Source organism: Telmatherina bonti, assembly GCF_933228915.1.
Source record: "Telmatherina bonti genome assembly, chromosome: 5".
NCBI classification, from domain to species: domain Eukaryota; kingdom Metazoa; phylum Chordata; class Actinopteri; order Atheriniformes; family Telmatherinidae; genus Telmatherina; species Telmatherina bonti.
Window position 1 is genome coordinate 38,122,439 of NC_136623.1, and position 19,358 is coordinate 38,141,796.

The 19,358-nt window shown below is 46.2% G+C and overlaps 1 protein-coding gene across 1 annotated transcript in view; it reads right to left on the reverse strand.

Moving 5' to 3' along the window:
• adgrb1a (adhesion G protein-coupled receptor B1a) overlaps nucleotides 1–19,358 on the reverse strand; it is a gene marked incomplete at its 5' end in the record, with an annotated part of 143,903 nt that overhangs the window by 40,576 nt on the left and 83,969 nt on the right. The window contains 3 exons of the mRNA XM_079240472.1: nucleotides 1,439–1,565; nucleotides 13,322–13,365; nucleotides 13,459–13,561. Coding sequence (XP_079096598.1) covers nucleotides 1,439–1,565; nucleotides 13,322–13,365; nucleotides 13,459–13,561 — 274 coding nt within the window. The remainder of the gene's footprint in view (nucleotides 1–1,438; nucleotides 1,566–13,321; nucleotides 13,366–13,458; nucleotides 13,562–19,358) is intronic.

Below are 19,358 nucleotides of genomic sequence, written 5' to 3' on the forward strand. Positions count from 1 at the left end.
CATGGTGATGAGGTGGAACGGGAGATTCTCATCATGATGAGGTGGAACGAGAGATTCTCATGGTAATGAGGTGGAACGGGAGATTCTCATGGTGATGAGGTGGAACGAGAGATTCTCATGGTGATGAGGTGGAACGGGAGATTCTCATCATGATGTGGTGGAACGGGAGATTCTCATGGTGATGAGGTGGAACGGGAGATTCTCATGGTGATGAGGTGGAACGGGAGATTCTCATGGTGATGAGGTGGAACGGGAGATTCTCATGGTGATGAGGGGGAACGGGAGATTCTCATGGTGATGAGGTGGAACGGGAGATTCTCATGGTGATGAGGTGGAACGGGAGATTCTCATGGTGATGAGGTGGAACGGGAGATTCTCATGGTGATGTGGTGGAACGGGAGATTCTCATGGTGATGTTCAGCAACTGTGTGATGCTTAATTTCTACATGGAGCACAATCTCAAGAATGTTTCCACCATTCAGCCATCATACCGAGAAATAAAAAGGGAGTCTGACTGGAACCAGAAGGTGGTCCTGATAAAGTGCATATTTGCCCTGAAACAACAGAAACCAGATAACTCATCTTCCTGAGACCAGCTAAAGCTAAGCTGCTTCATTAGCCGCTGGTTCACTGGGCCGTCCAGGCAGCTGGAAGAACAGCAAACTGCTTCCTGTGTCTTTAAGAAAACCTCTGAGCCGATGCTGTTACCGGGGCAACTAGTGAACAAACTGCTTCTAAGGCAATTTTCAGTCTAATAATAACTAATCACAGAATGCAAATTCCCCACTGAAGGACTGGTCTGTCCCCTAAGGAACTGGATCATCTCTGATTCAACATACATTTACACAAATACACACACACGGCTGGTTCAGTGTGTCCAGCTGCTTCCAGGATCAGGGCACTGTGTTGTGTGTCCTAATGGAGACCCCCAGCCTCAGAAAAATGGTGGGCAGATTACCATGAATTGCCATGCAGGGCCGTCTCCATGGGGCCTGGTAACCATGGAGACGCCACTGACCATCAAATATGTTAAAATATGCTAATATGAGCATCAGATGCTAAAGGGACATGAAATAAGGAAACAGTGGTGGAGATGCAGATGTAATCATCAGCTACAGCATCATGTTAAGCCCACTGTCCATGTCTGCTGACACAGGTTAGCAGATGCTGCTCTTCCTGCCTGCATTTCCTCCTGGAACACACAAACAGCCACAGAAACAATGAAATCCATCTTTTCCCTGGCAATCCTGTCACAACCTTTACCAGCATGGCTTTGGCACGTCGACACAGGAGGAAGGAGGAGGATCTGTGGATATGTCAGGACAATGACGCCCTTTGGAAGGAAAAAAGCCGCTGATGCATTTACAGAACAAACCAAACAGCCACCGTCTCTGATACCTCTAACATCAAGGAAGTCAAGGGAGCTTGGAAGACTTACCATTTCGGGATTTAGCCGTGCTAAAATGGCGAAGGTGGACAGTCTGTCACACACGCATTTGGTTCTGAATGAGTCGACAAGCACGGCTTTGCAGCCCCTGGCAGACCAGGATCCCAGCAGAGAGGAGCTGCACGGGAGGAAAAGCACGCACACACATACACATACAGAGAGAGAGAGAGAGAAAAGGGATGCGGTGAATACAGAGACAGCGCCAGCGAAAGGAAAAGAAAAAATGAGAGAGAGAGCGGTTCAAATCCCACCGCGTTACACCGTTTATTTAATCCATTTTACATCTCCGCCGGATGCAGCAGCAGAAGGCGCAGAGAGCGACCAGAGCGCGGCGGTGAAGCGGCGCGGCAAGGCGCGGCGAAGACGCGGCAAGACGCGGCGCGGCAAAGCGCGGCTAGACGCGGCGCAGCGAGGCGGCGTGCTGCAGGTCTCCGGACTCATTAAAGCAGCACACCGCAAACATCCTCACCATGTTCACCATAATGATAATAATAATAATAATAATAATAATAATAATAATAATAATAATAATAATAATAATAATAATAATAATAATAATGAAATACAGCCTACTGCAACTAAAACTGTTAAATTAATATCATACATTGGCTATGACAGTAAAATGGTGCCATCTCTCTTTTTTACCTTTGTATGTTTATTTAAATCAGAAGTGTTTGGGTTCGTGGACATTTTGTTTACATGAATGGAAACCATGGACACGGGGACAGCTGACTGCGGACCTGACTGGAGGAAGGAAAACATCCCATCACCCTGATGGCTGGGGTTTCATGTTGGGACACAGATTCAGACAGTAGCGGTCCCAGGTGGATGTCTATTTTAGTATATATGACAATATGAGTGCAGAAGCAATGAAAATGAGCTTTTTCACCGCATCGGACGTGTTAACACAACACCTGGGACAACATGTGGGTAAACAAACTATATCCTTTACTTAACATAACGCCTCAAATCACAACAGATCTTGTTTCATTTAGAATAAAACCTGAATCCGACTGCAGCATCTCTCAGCCTGTTTACATCTGTAAACATGTAAACATTACAGATGTAAACACGTAAACTTTACAGATGTAAACATGTGAACATTACAGATGTAAACATGTAAACATTACATCTGTAAACATGTAAACATTACAGATGTAAACATGTAAACATAACAGATGTAAACATGTAAACATTACATCTGTAAACATGTAAACATTACAGATGTAAACATTACATCTGTAAACATGTAAACATTACAGATGTAAACATGTAAACATTACAAATGTAAACATGTAAACATAACAGGTGTAAACATGTAAACTTTACAGATGTAAACATAACAGATGTAAACATGTAAACACTAACAGGTGTAACGTCTGTAGACCTCCATGCTTCGCCGGCTTTCCGACCACTGTCCTTTACTTCTAAACCCGCAGTCTGATGGATCGGTTTTATCCATTTCAGCTCTGACTCCAACGCACCACCAGTCCAATGGTATCTGCAGAAGTTCACGCTGCTGACATGTTGTGTTTGTAGAACATGTTTGTCCGACTGCAGGTATTTACAGTTTGGACACACTTCGCCGGTAGACCTGATGGGAAAGTCAGGTCCAGTTTCAGTGGTTTAGGAGAGGTATCCAGGTGGATTTCAGGGTGAACTGTGTGATTTCTGGAGGCCTTCCTGAGTCCATGCAGCGACTCCTCTCTGAATCTGTACATTTTATTCTCCAGTAGATCTTCAAACTCTGAGGAACATTTTTCTGAAATTGTTCCACCATATTTAGATCCAGTTTATCCCAGACTTGTGAAGCTCCGCCCATCTTTCCATCTGAGACTCTGCCTCTCTGAAATGCTCCTTTTTATACCCAGCCTGTTACTAATCCGTTGCTAGGTAACCTAATTAGTTGTCAAAAGCTCCTCCAGATGTTTTGCAGCCTTTTGTCGTATGCTGCATCAGGTTCATAAAGAGCTTATCAAATGGTAAGAATGTCTCAGTTTTCTCATCTGATATGTTGTTTATCTTCTTCTGGGAAGAAAATATGGCTTGATGACAGGTGGAACTGATTGCATTCTGCTTTTACATTTTGCACAGAGTCTCAGGCCTTTTTGGGTTGGGGGCTGTAGATGCAACTACACAGCGATTAAAATGATGTAAGAAAAGAGTCAGTCTTATTTTTCTGAAGGTGAGCAGTTAGAAGTTAAGTGAAAAGAGGATATGTGGAAAAGGATTTTAGGATTTTGGAAATTTTGGTTCTTTTAACGTGATTGAACCCGACATGAATCTATGTGCTGGGAATACATATGATTATTTTTCCCTCACGTACTCCTTCTGGGCAGATTCTGTAAATATTGAATTAGGTCAGATCTTTTTATTGAGCCTGGTCGTCACACCATCATCACATCATGTGTGTCAGTGTGGCAGTGAGAGGATGTTTGGTGGTCTGCATGACATCAGCATCTCCATTCCTGTTACAGATAAAAACACCACCTGGAGGCAAATTTCTCTGCTTCAATTTATCACCAGAACACGCAGATTGCAGGATCGCTATTTTGTGTCGCATCAGACCTAACAAGTCCAATTTAACCCTCCTGCAGGCGTTTTCCAGTTTAACACATGAAGTGCATGTGCAGATTAACCTCCTATAGGACCCCCAGGCCGAAGCTCTGCTGACCGTCACCATTCTGCAGGAGCCGCTTTTCAGAGGCGAAATCCTGTTTAAGTAAACAATCAATATTTTACACTTTCTGTCTTTTTGTCTGTTTTTCTGTCTGTAAGCAAATATCAGGAAATGTCAGAAATGGAATGAGGAACAAGTGATCAGATTTCAGGGCTGCATCAGATCACCGCCTAGAATTCTTTAGGAGATTGGGATAATTTTGCCTTTTGAGCTCAAAAATATTAATTGCAAAAAATGTGTAAGGCTTGGTGGAGGTCTGCACTCTGGTTATTCTACCAGTTCCCCCAGTCTAAAGCCCAAGTACAAGAAGTGACAGAGTTTTTCAGTAGAGAACCAGAATCACATTCAAGACAAATTTCAAATCCAACTTGGGACGTCTCGGATCTCATGAAAGACAGTTTAGTTATATTGTCTTAGAAAAGAAAACAGATTGGTGCAGCAGCCTCAGACTTCTCTGACTGATAAACATTTCCAAACCAACATCTTCGCATGCTTCTATTTATGAATGTCTAACCAACAAGCTGCAGGACTGGGTTTGGACAGGTTCACATTCTACTGAAAGAAAAAAGACAAATCTGTAATTACTAGGAGGACAGTATTGATGATGTGGCTTAGTGAAGGTAACCCAGCGTTTATTTAGACTCCAGCACAAACAGATCCAGGTTGTGATACAGATAAAATTAAACTATTTTTATGAAAACCAGACAAACAAACCTGCAAACCTGATGGTGGGACGGTGTGGTGGTGAGATGGTGTGATGGTGGGATGGTGTGATGGTGGGATGGTTTGATGGTGGGATGGTGTGATGGTGGGATGGTGTGATGGTGGGATGGTTTGATGGTGGGATGGTGTGATGGTGGGATGGTGTGATGGGATGGTTTGATGGTAGGATGATGTGGTGGTGGGATGGTGGGATGGTGTGATGGTGGGATGGTGTGATGGTGGGATGGTTTGATGGTGGGATGGTGGGACGATGTGATGGTGTAACAGTGTAACATGCTATGGTGTGGAGGAAACGCGTTTACAGCTGCATGGTCTCCAGTTCCTCTACCAGTGTTGGGTTACACAGTGATGACATTCGCACATCACCTCTAACAAAAATCCGACATGGTAGTACTCAGTTCAGAGTCTCTGTATGGCTCTGTGAGCCACTCGGCAGCTTGCAGACGGTTTTTGCCTTCGCTGTCTAATTGGATGAATTAGATGCTGGTCCAGCAGCCCTGCATGAAAGGATGTCCTCTGCCAAGTAGAAGCCACATGGAAAAAAAGCAGTGAGTCAGCATTGAGGCACACAACATGGAAGGATGAGACCTTCAGAGGAGGAACTGCGTGGATGCAGGCAGGATGGTTCAAGCATTTATTTAAAATTTTGAAAAGAAGATAATTTGTTTTACATTGTAAGTGTCTTTAACTACTTTTTCTTTCTATGTGAAGCCCATGTGGGCTGTATGAGGCCCATAAGGGATGTAGGTGGACAAAGCAGGCATGGGGAGCACATGTGGTCTGGCTAAATGGGTTCTAAACTGGGCCCCAGCTGAAACCCAGGCAGAACCAAACTGAAACCCATATGGGTAAATACAGGTGAGGTCACCATGACAAATACAGACACACCCATGTGGGATCCTTATCTGCAGCCCACATGTAACCCTGACAGGCCCCACATGGACATGCATGGATGCAAAGATTATTAAAATGACTTTTACTATAGAATATTTTATAAATAACAAAATAAGCTGCTACTGTCATGGATCTTCATATAAAGTAAATATTAGATTAGTTTTAGAAAGATTTCCATGCTTAGCATTAAGCTCATGGGTAAAGGATGTAAGAGTAATGGGTGGAATTCAGGGGTCAAACAGCTGTTTGGCAGGATAAAGTCACAAAATACACAAATATCTGATACTTTCAGTAAGAGGTCAGAAAGAAATGATGAAGCTGTGATGCGCAAAGAAATTTCACTGCATTGGGATCACTAAAACAACAGTGTTTTGCCTTCACTTAAAAACAGAAAAAAATGTTTTTCTTAGACTGAATGAGATATTTCCATGTATCTGAATGTCATTCAGTATTTAACAGGAAGCCCATTTAGCTACATTACTGCAGCAAGGATCTCTTTTACTTCTGCAGTCCTGAAGGTACGACAGATAGACTACCTCCTGCTTATCATGGTGGGCATACTTGCATGTTTTTCTCCACAGAAGCTGCATTTAGACACACGAGTATCCGACTATCAGCTCACAGCCAATGACAGATAAACAGGCTGATAAAGACCATCAGAATCTGCTAAGTCCCTTTCAACATTGATGAATAAGGGTTAAAAATCCTCCTCTCACTTTCCATTAGATGTTTTAGTTCAGCAAGGACTGATGTTTCGTCAACACAACCAGTCACCCAGCAGTAATTTGCATAATTACTGCTACGTTTACAGCTACTTGCTAGTGTTCAGCATTAACTGTTAGCATATTCAATGCTAACTGGTAGCATATTCACAGCTAACTGGTAGCATAAATACTGTTAACTGGTAGCATATTCACAGCTAACTGGTAGCATAAATACTGCTAACTGGTAGCATAAATACTGCTAACTGGTAGCATATTCACAGCTAACTGGTAGCATAAATACTGCTAACTGGTAGCATATTCACAGCTAACTGGTAGCATAAATACTGTTAACTGGTAGCATATTCACAGCTAACTGGTAGCATAAATACTGTTAACTGGTAGCATATTCACAGCTAACTGGTAGCATAAATACTTCTAACTGGTAGCATATTCACAGCTAACTGGTAGCATAAATACTGTTAACTGGTAGCATATTCACAGCTAACTGGTAGCATAAATACTGTTAACTGGTAGCATATTCACAGCTAACTGGTAGCATAAATACTGCTAACTGGTAGCATATTCACAGCTAACTGGTAGCATAAATACTGCTAACAGGTAGCATATTCACAGCTAACTGGTAGCATAAATACTGCTAACTGGTAGCATACATACTGCTAACTGGTAGCATATTCACAGCTAACTGGTAGCATAAATACTGCTAACTGGTAGCATACATACTGCTAACTGGTAGCATATTCACAGCTAACTGGTAGCATAAATACAGCTAACTGGTAGCATAAATACTGCTAACTGGTAGCATATTCACAGCTAACTGGTAGCATAAATACTGCTAACTGGCTTACTGGGTTGAATGGGTCTCCTTACTCAGAACAGAATCTCAGTGAGCTGGAAGCAGCTTCTAATGTCATCATCATCATCATCAGCAAGATCAGCAGCAGTATCCACAGCAGAGGATGGAGATCCTGCTATGGTAAACCATTCAATCGTCTTCTCCTCCTCTGTTTCCTCGGTTCTGACAAGTAGCTGCATCCACTGATACATCCACTGATCGGTTCATCCCGGAACTTAACCAATGGGACACAGATTACCATGTTTCTGTGCTGATTATATGGACGAATGAATTTCCGTTAGGTTAGCTGCTAATTGTTAGCAACTAACACTGGACCAGTCCATCTCTGCTCCATATGCAGAGTTCTGAGGGAAGAGTCATACAAAGGCCCATACATTTTAAACCGATTGGTTCACGCCTCCTTCTCATTAACCACCATCTCTATTTGCACAGATTTATAATAAAGTCAATGCTTAACACTTTTTGTAACAAACTGCTCTGATGCCTGAGAGGAAAGTTTGCAAACAGGGTGATAAAATGAAAAAGAAGCATCAAATTCTTTCAGTTGTCAAATGCTTTCAGACTACATTGTCACACACAAGACTGGAGTGGCACTAAAGCACATTTAGTCCCAGTATTTTTAGTAGATCAGGCAGTGAAAGAAAACTAAGTAGTAATGTCAGTGAGACAGACAGAGTGATGCTGCTGATGTTCTTATTGATTCCAGGCTGAAGAGCAGCACAGTGAAAGCCGTGGCTGCCTCACAGCTCTTATCAACATGACAAGGACAGCGCCTCAGATTCCAATTTCTTTCCCAAATATTAACTCATTAATCATAGCTGCTGTCCAAACTGGATTTTAATTTTACACAGAACATGTCCCTCACCACCTCCACCATCCACACCACCCCCACCACCTCCACCATCCACACCACCCCCACCACCTCCACCACCTCCACCATCCACACCACCCCCACCATCCACACCACCCCCACCACCTCCACCATCCACACCACCCCCACCATCCACACCACCCCCACCACCTCCACCACCTCCACCATCCACACCACCATCCACACCATCCACACCACCTCCACCACCCCCACCATCCACACCACCCCCACCACCTCCACCATCCACACCACCCTCACCACCTCCACCACCTCCACCACCCCCACCACCTCCACCATCCACACCACCCCCACCACCTCCACCATCCACACCACCCTCACCACCTCCACCATCCACACCACCCTCACCACCTCCACCATCCACACCACCCCCACCACCTCCACCATCCACACCACCCCCACCATCCACACCACCCTCACCACCTCCACCATCCACACCACCCCCACCACCTCCACCATCCACACCACCCTCACCACCTCCACCATCCACACCACCCCCACCACCTCCACCATCCACACCACCCTCACCACCTCCACCATCCACACCACCCCCACCATCCACACCACCCCCACCACCTCCACCATTCCACACCACCCCCACCACCTCCACCACCTCCACCATCCACACCACCATCCACACCATCCACACCACCTCCACCACCCCCACCATCCTCCACCATCCACACCACCCCCACCACCTCCACCATCCACACCACCCTCACCACCTCCACCACCTCCACCACCCCCACCACCTCCACCATCCACACCACCCTCACCACCTCCACCATCCACACCACCCCCACCACCTCCACCATCCACACCACCCTCACCACCTCCACCATCCACACCACCCTCACCACCTCCACCATCCACACCACCCCCACCACCTCCACCATCCACACCACCCTCACCACCTCCACCATCCACACCACCCCCACCACCCCCACCATCCACACCACCTCCACCACCTCCACCATCCACACCACCCTCACCACCTCCACCATCCACACCACCCTCACCACCTCCACCATCCACACCACCCCCACCACCTCCACCATCCACACCATCCACACCACCTCCACCATCCACACCACCTCCACCATCCACACCATCCCCTCAGAAGATTCAGTCTATCCTGCTTTTCTCTCTCCATCTCCGTCTACGCTGCTTCTCAAGCCTCTTTCACTACAACGCCTCTGGGTTGCAGTGAAAGTGAAAAGGTGATCTACAACATTAGACAGGCTGCAAATGCTCCGCATGCTGTCAAATATAAGACTGCCCTGAAATAATAATGAATAATTCACAAACCAACCATAAACCAGTCATTTTGATTAAAAAAAAAAAAAAAAAAAAGCCAGAACAGGAAAAGAAAATATTTCATCATTTCTCATTTCTGACAAAAGTGTCTACCATGTGACTGCAACAGTCATCAGAATGCAGGTGTCCACATCGGCACTGCGAAATACTCTCGCCTCTGTCTTCCTTCACATCTCACTCCTATGTGCTTCCTCCATTCCTGTCTTCCACCATCAAGGCGTAGAAGAAGAGGAGAACATCAGCAGTGCCTTGAATTTGGCCTGAGAGAAAGTAAAACTCCATTGTACAAAGTGGATCTTTTATTCTGTCTCTGGCCTGCCTCATCCGGCTTCGCCCTCAGAGGACTCGTATTTCTGCCTCCTACGTGTTGACATGACTGCATGGGTTGGGACAGCAGCAAGTCTTTGAGCGACACTTTTAATTTTCCACATGCTGCATCACTGTCGCAGCAGCGATAGCGGTGGCTTTGCATAGCGCCAGACGACAAGTGGCAAGCTGTCCGGCACACTCAGCGTCTTTCACTGTGGAGAAGTTTTCTGACTTTGTCAAGATTAAAACCACTGAGAGGAACTTCAGAGGACATGGGACGTCCCGAAATGCCCTGATTAGCTGTACAGGATTCCTGCAGGATTCACCCCGAACATCTATTCTACATGACAAATTCAGAATTTCCCAATAGAATTGAAAATAAAATATTTTTTCATTTCATTTCATTACCTGACCCGACGCGAGGCCATTTGAACAGATAAACGGTCTTCCTGTGAGAAAAAAGGCGCTTAGCATCAGCTTGGTTCTGCCAGGACAGACAGCACACCAGACGTCTGGATTGGTCGGGTACCTGAGGTGATCATGTGGACAGCATAATCTGATCTGCTCTATCAAATAACTGTCATTATCTCAACATGGCAAACTGGATAATCGCTCCATGTCTGAGACAGGATCAGCCCTTTTCCTTTTTTTGTCCTTTTGCATCTGAGCATGTGCAGAAAAAACTGCATTTCCAGCGCTGACAGAAGCAACGATGTCAGAGTGAAAAGAATGAAACCAGGATGTGGTACATCGTGGCGTTTGCCGCAGAACCCGCAGGTTTTTTCACTCTGGTAGAAAATGGAATAATGTGATATTTCTGGTGTGATGATGTCATCGAAGTGCGTCTCAGAACCGTGGTGGAGAAAAGCAACGTGCAGAATGAAGACTTCAGCTTCAGTCCCAAAACGGTGCTTTGTTCCTGAAGACTCTTCTGCCACTGCTGCCGTCGAGTCGGGCACACACCGGGTTAACCGGCTGCCATTCCCAGTGTTCACACACACTACCCCCCTTTTAAAAACAGCAGTAGCAACACACTCAGCCATTTTTCAGGCCTTATTGGAGCTTTATGGAGACTGGCGTGAACCACATGGGGTTTTTTTCTGACCAATGAGAAGCAGCACACACGGGACTGAAATATGTACGCCTGCCGTGAAGCCGTTTCAACGCCGGGCCTCATGCAGCAGCGGCGTCTGCCTCCGATGGGGGGCGAGACCTCGGCCCCCGCTGAGCCAGGTGTTATCTGAGGAGGGATCTGATGTGAAACTTACACCTGCAGAGGCAGGATCCACTTCTCCTTTTGGAGTTTCATTCAGCAGCTTTCGACCTTTAAGGTTGGGTTTTTACCGGCAGTTTGCCCCTGCAGTGGCCAGCAGCTGTCTGGGGAGGTGGGGGGGTTTAACGCTCATCTGGTCCCACCCGCAGGTAGAATCCCTTGTGTTTTAAGTCAGTTTGGTTGGTTCACAGCTGATTTTTCTCCTCCGTTCTACATGGCTCTATGGTTCTGGTCCTGCCTCTGGGGTTACTGTAGACGGCTTGTTTTTCAGCCACAGCGAAGGGACGCTAGCCCCTCTGCTTTTTGGTACGCTTTGCACGTCTTGTGCGTTTTTGGCTTGTGTAGAGCAACTTGTTGATGAGTCTTTGACTGTTTTTTGTTTTCTCTTCATTTATTTTTAAGGTTGCAGGCCTGCATGCCAGCAGCGCGTTTGTTGCACACATTTTGTAAATTAACTTACCACGTTTTTTCTTTTATACAGATCACCCAGTTAGTAAAATATGAAACCATCTTATAGAACTTGATAAAAGTCATTTTGGTTGGAATGTTTCATTGGCTTATAATAAATTGTTCTTCTCATTACTGAAAACTTTAAGGAGGTTTAAGTTAGAGCCGGGGGTGAACCTGGTGCCTCCATCCAGGAACACACTATCTTACATGCATGTAAGATGAAAGTGAGAGATTTCAGAGACTGTTGGAAAAGACAAAGCGTACTGGAAGACGGGGAACTGCAGAGGCTTCATGTTGCGGAACGTCTTGGAAACACGGAGGAAGGATTTCTCCAAGGCCAAAAGCTTCAACATTGTCTGTGAGAAATGTTTCATTTTAATGGAAATATTTTACAAATATGCAATGTCCATTTTGGCAAGGAAGTTGATGGACACATCAACAGCCTTACGCCCCCCTCCCGCCCCCCCCATGTAGATGGGGATATTGGGGTGATAAGAAGAGCATTACAAATATTGTGAGACCAGAAATGGTGCTGATGGAATTTGGGTCACTTTTTTTCAGGAGCAGCAGTTTTCTGGGCAACACACTGAGAGCTTACGTACTTCTTCTGAGAGACCACTTCACCACTTCACCAAGTGCCCAAAATTGAAAGACAAACACTCATTCCGTCCACCAAGGAACTTATGTTTTTACCTGCGTTTTTCTGTTTGTCTGTGTTCAAGGTAACTCAAACAGTTCTGGACGGATTTTCATGAAACTTTTAGGAGTCGTTGGAAACGTGAAAAGGAAGAACTGATTAAATTTTGGTGGTGATCCGGATCACCGTTTGGATCCAGGAACTTTTTAAAGATTTCATTAACATTGTGTTTGGCGAAGGTTTGCGCCCTCCGAGTGTTTTTCTGGTGACACCGTAAACGCAGCGTTGCGGTTTGTTCAGCCTGCAGAAGAGCCAGGTGTCCTTCCTCCATTTCGCTTCACAAACTGGGGCCAACATGGCGTTGTTCATGTTGCGGTGTGTACACACACACACACACACACACACACACATATATATATATATATATACGTTCACTATTTACTAAACCATGCCAGACAAAGAGTGGATCTTTTGAGAACCAGGAAGCTCTGTCACCGTGTGCATTCTCTGGAATAAACCTGATAATGGGTTGGAAAATGTGGACAGGGTCTTCCTAATATTGCATTTCAGGGGTGGATGCAGAAGCATTAAAGCAGATTATTGCAATGATTTGATGAATAATGTGATCATGTCAATGTGACACACAACCTGGAGTTAATGATTTTCTGTACAAGCCTGTAAACGCTGCCTGGTTTCACCTAAAACCCCTTCAGGCTTTAAATGTGGCCTTTCAGGCTGCTTTTCTTTCACTTCTTCCCTGTTAGCACTACCACACCTCAGGGATCGGACTTACAGCCCCTTATTTTCATCATTTATCTACTTTCTAAAACATAATCCAAGTTTTCAGTCCGACATTGACACCTAGCTACATGTCTCCAGATCAGAACCAAATCTGCAGGGTCCACAGCTTACAAGACTCCATTTCATTCCTACTGAAACCACTTCGGCTGAACTACAGTATCGTCACAGAACACACCGTTATTTGGAGCCGTAATGTGAAAAGTCATGGACTGAAACTTTAAATGTGTCAACAGAATGAGGTGAAAACGGAGGGAATGATGCAGAAACAGCAGTAACATCCTGGATCTGGTGCTTCCACGTGGGGTCACATGACGATGTTTTACCTGTCACTCTCATCCCAGGATATACAGGTCTGGTTGGTGGTGCCCTAGGAAACGGGAAACAGAACCCCCCCCCCCAGTCACCATGACAGATAGAAGCTGAATGTTAAAATCACTTCCAAACTAAAGTTTTCACTGACGTTGTAGAGATGAGAGAACTCGACCACAACAGGAGCCGAGAGGGAGGCGGGGGTGGGCTTGATGGTCACTGACAACACCTTGGAGTTGAGGACGGTGCCGTTTCTACCAGAAAAGAAGAAAAAAGAGTGAGATTAAGAGAAACTGTGTTGCTGCCAGGTTTAATAAAAACCACCGCCACGGAGGACTTCTCTTGGGGTGGTCCATTAACGCAGATGATTCCCACATCAGCTCACAGCGATGTGTGGTTGGAATCATCCCACTGAACACGTCACATCACACATCACGTGAATTACATAACAAACAGAAATCCTCTCAAGTCCAGTCCTGCAGTCCTGTTTCTCAGCCAGTGAGGGCTGCAGAGTCTCGTCCTCCTTGGATTTTACCAGCCCTTCAGACTCAGCATTCCCAGTAACTGCTTCACTGCGAGTCATGCTTCTCTGACTCGAAGCAGGCGGCTTTAAACATTTTAAAAGTATTTATTTTCATCCAATGTAGAGAACACAGTGAGGTTTTCTGTTCCTGTGACGACACGAGCAGCAGCAGTTCTCTCAGAGAGAGCTGGGAACTCCGTTACAGTCAGCAAGACAACTGAAAACAGACGATGAAGCTGTTGTATTTATACAGCACATTAAAACAAGCTCAGCTGACCAAACAGCTGCATCTCCGGTGGAAACAGGAAGTTATTCTGGATATATTCCCCAGGTGGTGAAAGGCTGATCTGGGATGTGTTTTACATGGATGTTAAAGTCCGTCACGACTCCAAGATTTCTGGATTAACTCCTGGTTTTACTGACTAAAGCTGGACACTCATCTTTGGTTCTAAACATAAATATTTCAGAGTTGCCTTTGCTCAGCTGCAGAAAGTTCTGGAATATCCGAGTCTTGATCTGTGACCTGAAGCTTGGTCTGGAAGCAGAGGTCCTGTAATGACGACGGTAATGCAGAGCTGAGTGTTATGATCACACGTTTGTTTTGTTTCCAGGATCTGAGCTGGTGTAACGCTGAACAAAAGGGGCCGAACATGGAGCCTTGGGGGGCGCCACACATTGCCTTGTTTGAGATGAGCTTCAGTTACTTATTGACACAAAGTAGTCCCAGTCCTTCCAGTAAGACTCAACCTGATTCAGCGCTGAAGCGTGGCGTTTGTTGTGGTTTTCTGGTCTAAGCTAAATAAAACCTCTTCTGAGATCCCAGCGACACGAGGCGTTAGTGGCTGAAAACTGGAGACCTACTGGTTTCCTTTCCCCAGGAAAAACCAGATCAGAGTTGGAGCTTTTCCAGGTGTGTGCTGTGTGTTTGCTGCAAAGCAAAAGAAAAACGTTTTCCAGCATTTCAACAGCTTTTTTTCTTTACTGCTTTTATTTTCTAAGATTTTTAAGCTCTTTACTGTCTACTTAGGATGCATTGCAAGCTGTAGTTTTCATTTGGTCCATCAATCATGTGGAAAGAGACAATCAGGAAAAAGGGAATTGCTCCTGGAGGTACCAGCATCACCGCTCCAAGGCGGCCAAACGTGGTCAACATCCCGCCCGCTGTTTCCCAGCTGCTGGAACCATCACCGTGTCCTCGCAGCGCAATCAGACGTCAGCCTTCCAAAAGTACAATCAGTCAACCTAAACTTCTGTGTCGTGGAGTCTCTCTCCTCAGACTCATCTCGTTGCCTCGCAGAGGGGCATGGGATGCAGAGAGGAGGGGTCACAGATGAAGCCAGCAGCGTAAAAACATGTTCAAAGCATCAACAATGCAAAGATTCGGCATGAACTTCATGTTTCCTGGTTTTCAGCATGGTCATTTATTCTAAGAAGCTAAAACACACACACACACGCACACACACACACACACACACACACACACACACACACACACACACACACACACACACACACACACACACACACACACACACACACACACATGCACATGCACACGCACACAGATATGACCAGTCTGGGGTTTCTGCATAATCATCACAGACCCAAAAAGAATAGATTAGTTCTCAGTAATTAGATGTTATATAAAGATAAAGATAACACTGTGGTTTAACTCTGTTAAAGTAACTGAACGGTTTTCTCTTTGCCTCGTTTTTTTATTGTACCTTTAGATATATACGTATATGTATATATTCTTTATAAAAATGTGCTGAATCAGCATTCATGTAGATTCATGCAGCTCAAGTGAAACCGACCAAATTAAATCTGAGTTTTTACATTAAATGCTCTCTGTAACTCCAGTTTCAGTTGGCTGATTTACATGATTGATCCTCATTCTAATCATGTGAATTACGTTGATGTTGCCATGGTTACAGCCATCTCACCAATCAGCAGCAGTAAGGAGGAAAATATCTGCGAGGCAGAATGATTGACACCCGTCTCTGTCCAGTCAAATCTGTGGAACCGGGCAGAAAAAAGTGAGTTTGGGTGAAAAACTTCCCTCAAAGGATTCTGGGAAATGGAGTTTTTCAGTAAATGTGGGTTTTATTCTGGTGGACAGAAGTTCTGGAGGCCAGGCAGCAAAGTTAAGACAGAATTCATGAAGATGAAGCAGAAGTTAGCTTCTGTGGATCTTGGTTGGAGATGATGAACGTCCAGTTTTCTGCTTTCAGTGGAGATATCGTTGCTGCGTTCAAGCCGTTGGGGGGCAGGTGGAGCCACGGTTTGTCTTTAGCTGCTCCTGTAATCGTGTGACTGGTGGTGATAGAAACGGTTTTAATGGGCTTTGAGCTCAGATTTACGTTTATTTACGCATCACACCTGCAGATGTTCATCACCACCTGAACTGGATGAAGTCATCATCATCATCACACCAGCAGCGACAGTAGTTTCCTTCTCCACTTCGGCATCCCACCAGTGTTCCTGCGTCTGGATTTCATCCTTGTTTCCACGTAGCTCGGAATCTGTCACATCAGCAGCGGATGTCCTGAAGGCAGCGTGGAGATCTGCGACACCCTGCTGAGGCTGTTTTCATCAAGACTGATCTCCTAAACTAAAACTATCAGTGATCCAGTGCAGAAACTCTAAACCAGCCAAAGCTTTGAGATAAAACATGAAGGATCTCCATTAAAGCTGCTGCAAGCATCATCTGTTAAATCGTCCGCATGAAAAGACAGTAATTCACAGATAACATGGGCCACGTTGTAGCGTCTCAGCATCACGGCCCGTCAGCCTTCCATCTGGTACACAGCCAGGTCTTACTGGAGCCACTGGTCTTACTGGAGCCACTGGTTTTACAGGAGCCACTGGTCTTACTGGAGCCACTGATCTTACTGGAGCCACTGGTCTTACTGGAGCCACTGATCTTACTGGAGCCACTGGCCTTACTGGAGCCACTGGTCTTACTGGAGCCACTAGTTTTACTGGAGCCACTGGTTTTACTGGAGCCACTAGTCTTACTGGAGCCACTGGTCTTACTGGAGCCACTGGTCTTACTGGAGTCACTGGTTTTACTGGAGCCACTGGTCTTACTGGAGCCACTGGTTTTACTGGAGCCACTGGTCTTACTGGAGCCACTGGTTTTACTGGAGCCACTAGTCTTACTGGAGCCACTGGTTTTACTGGAGCCACTGGTCTTACTGGAGTCACTGGTTTTACTGGAGCCACTGGTCTTACTGGAGCCACTGGTCTTACTGGAGCCACTAGTCTTACTGGAGCCACTGGTTTTACTGGAGCCACTGATCTTACTGGAGCCACTGGTTTTACTGGAGCCACTGGTCTTACTGGAGCCACTGGTTTTACTGGAGCTACTAGTCTTACTGGAGCCACTGGTTTTACTGGAGCCACTGGTCTTACTGGAGTCACTGGTTTTACTGGAGCCACTGGTTTTACTGGAGCCACTGATCTTACTGGAGTCACTGGTCTTACTGGAGCCACTAGTCTTACTGGAGTCACTGGTTTTACAGGAGCCACTGGTCTTACTGGAGTCACTGGTCTTACTGGAGCCACTAGTTTTACTGGAGCCACTGATCTTAATGGAGTCACTGGTCTTACTGGAGCCACTAGTCTTACTGGAGTCACTGGTTTTACAGGAGCCACTGGTCTTACTGGAGCCACTGGTCTTACTGGAGCCACTGGTTTTACTGGAGCCACTGATCTTACTGGAGCCACTGGTTTTACTGGAGCCACTGATCTTACTGGAGCCACTGGTCTTACTGGAGCCACTGGTCTTACTGGAGCCACTTGTTTTACTGGAGCCACTGGTTTTACTGGAGCCACTAGTCTTACTGGAGCCACTGGTTTTACTGGAGCCACTGGTCTTACTGGAGTCACTGGTTTTACTGGAGCCACTGGTCTTACTGGAGCCACTGGTTTTACTGGAGCCACTGGTCTTACTGGAGCCACTGGTTTTACTGGAGCCACTAGTCTTACTGGAGCCACTGGTTTTACTGGAGCCACTGGTCTTACTGGAGTCACTGGTTTTACTGGAGCCACTGGTTTTACTGGAGCCACTGGTCTTACTGGAGCCACTAGTCTTACTGGAGCCACTGGTTTTACTGGAGCCACTGGTCTTACTGGAGTCACTGGTTTTACTGGAGCCACTGGTCTTACTGGAGCCACTGGTCTTACTGGAGCCACTGGTTTTACTGGAGCCACTGATCTTACTGGAGTCACTGGTCTTACTGGAGCCACTAGTCTTACTGGAGCCACTGGTTTTACAGGAGCCACTGGTCTTACTGGAGTCACTGGTTTTACTGGAGCCACTGGTCTTACTGGAGTCACTGGTTTTACTGGAGCCACTGGTCTTACTGGAGCCACTGGTTTTACTGGAGCCACTGGTCTTACTGGAGTCACTGGTTTTACTGGAGCCACTGGTTTTACTGGAGCCACTGGTCTTACTGGAGCCACTAGTCTTACTGGAGCCACTGGTTTTACTGGAGCCACTGGTCTTACTGGAGTCACTGGTTTTACTGGAGCCACTGGTCTTACTGGAGCCACTGGTTTTACTGGAGCCACTGGTCTTACTGGAGCCACTGGTTTTACTGGAGCCACTAGTCTTACTGGAGCCACTGGTTTTACTGGAGCCACTGGTCTTACTGGAGTCACTGGTTTTACTGGAGCCACTGGTTTTACTGGAGCCACTGGTCTTACTGGAGCCACTAGTCTTGCTGGAGCCACTGGTTTTACTGGAGTCACTGGTTTTACTGGAGCCACTAGTCTTACTGGAGCCACTGGTTTTACTGGAGCCACTGGTCTTACTGGAGTCACTGGTTTTACTGGAGCCACTGGTCTTACTGGAGCCACTAGTCTTACTGGAGCCACTGGTCTTACTGGAGCCACTGGTCTTACTGGAGCCACTGGTTTTACTGGGGCCACTGGTTTTACAGGAGCCACTGGTCTTACTGGAGCCACTAGTCTTACTGGAGCCACTGGTCTTACTGGAGCCACTGGTTTCACAGGAGCCACTAGTCTTACTGGAGCCACTGGTCTTACTGGAGCCACTGGTTTTACAGGAGCCACTAGTCTTACTGGAGCCACTGGTCTTACTGGAGCCACTGGTTTTACAGGAGCCACTAGTCTTACTGGAGCCACTGGTTTAACAGGAGCCACTAGTCTTACTGGAGTCACTGGTTTTACAGGAGCCACTAGTCTTACTGGAGCCACTAGTCTTACTGGAGACACTGGTCTTACTGGAGCCACTAGTCTTACTGGAGCCACTGGTTTTACAGGAGCCACTAGTCTTACTGGAGCCACTAGTCTTACTGGAGCCACTGGTCTTACTGGAGCCACTGGTCTTACTGGAGCCACTAGTCTTACTGGAGCCACTGGTCTTACTGGAGCCACTGGTCTTACTGGAGCCACTAGTCTTACTGGAGCCACTGGTCTTACTGGAGCCACTGGTCTTACTGGAGCCACTAGTCTTACTGGAGCCACTGGTCTTACTGGAGCCACTGGTCTTACTGGAGCCA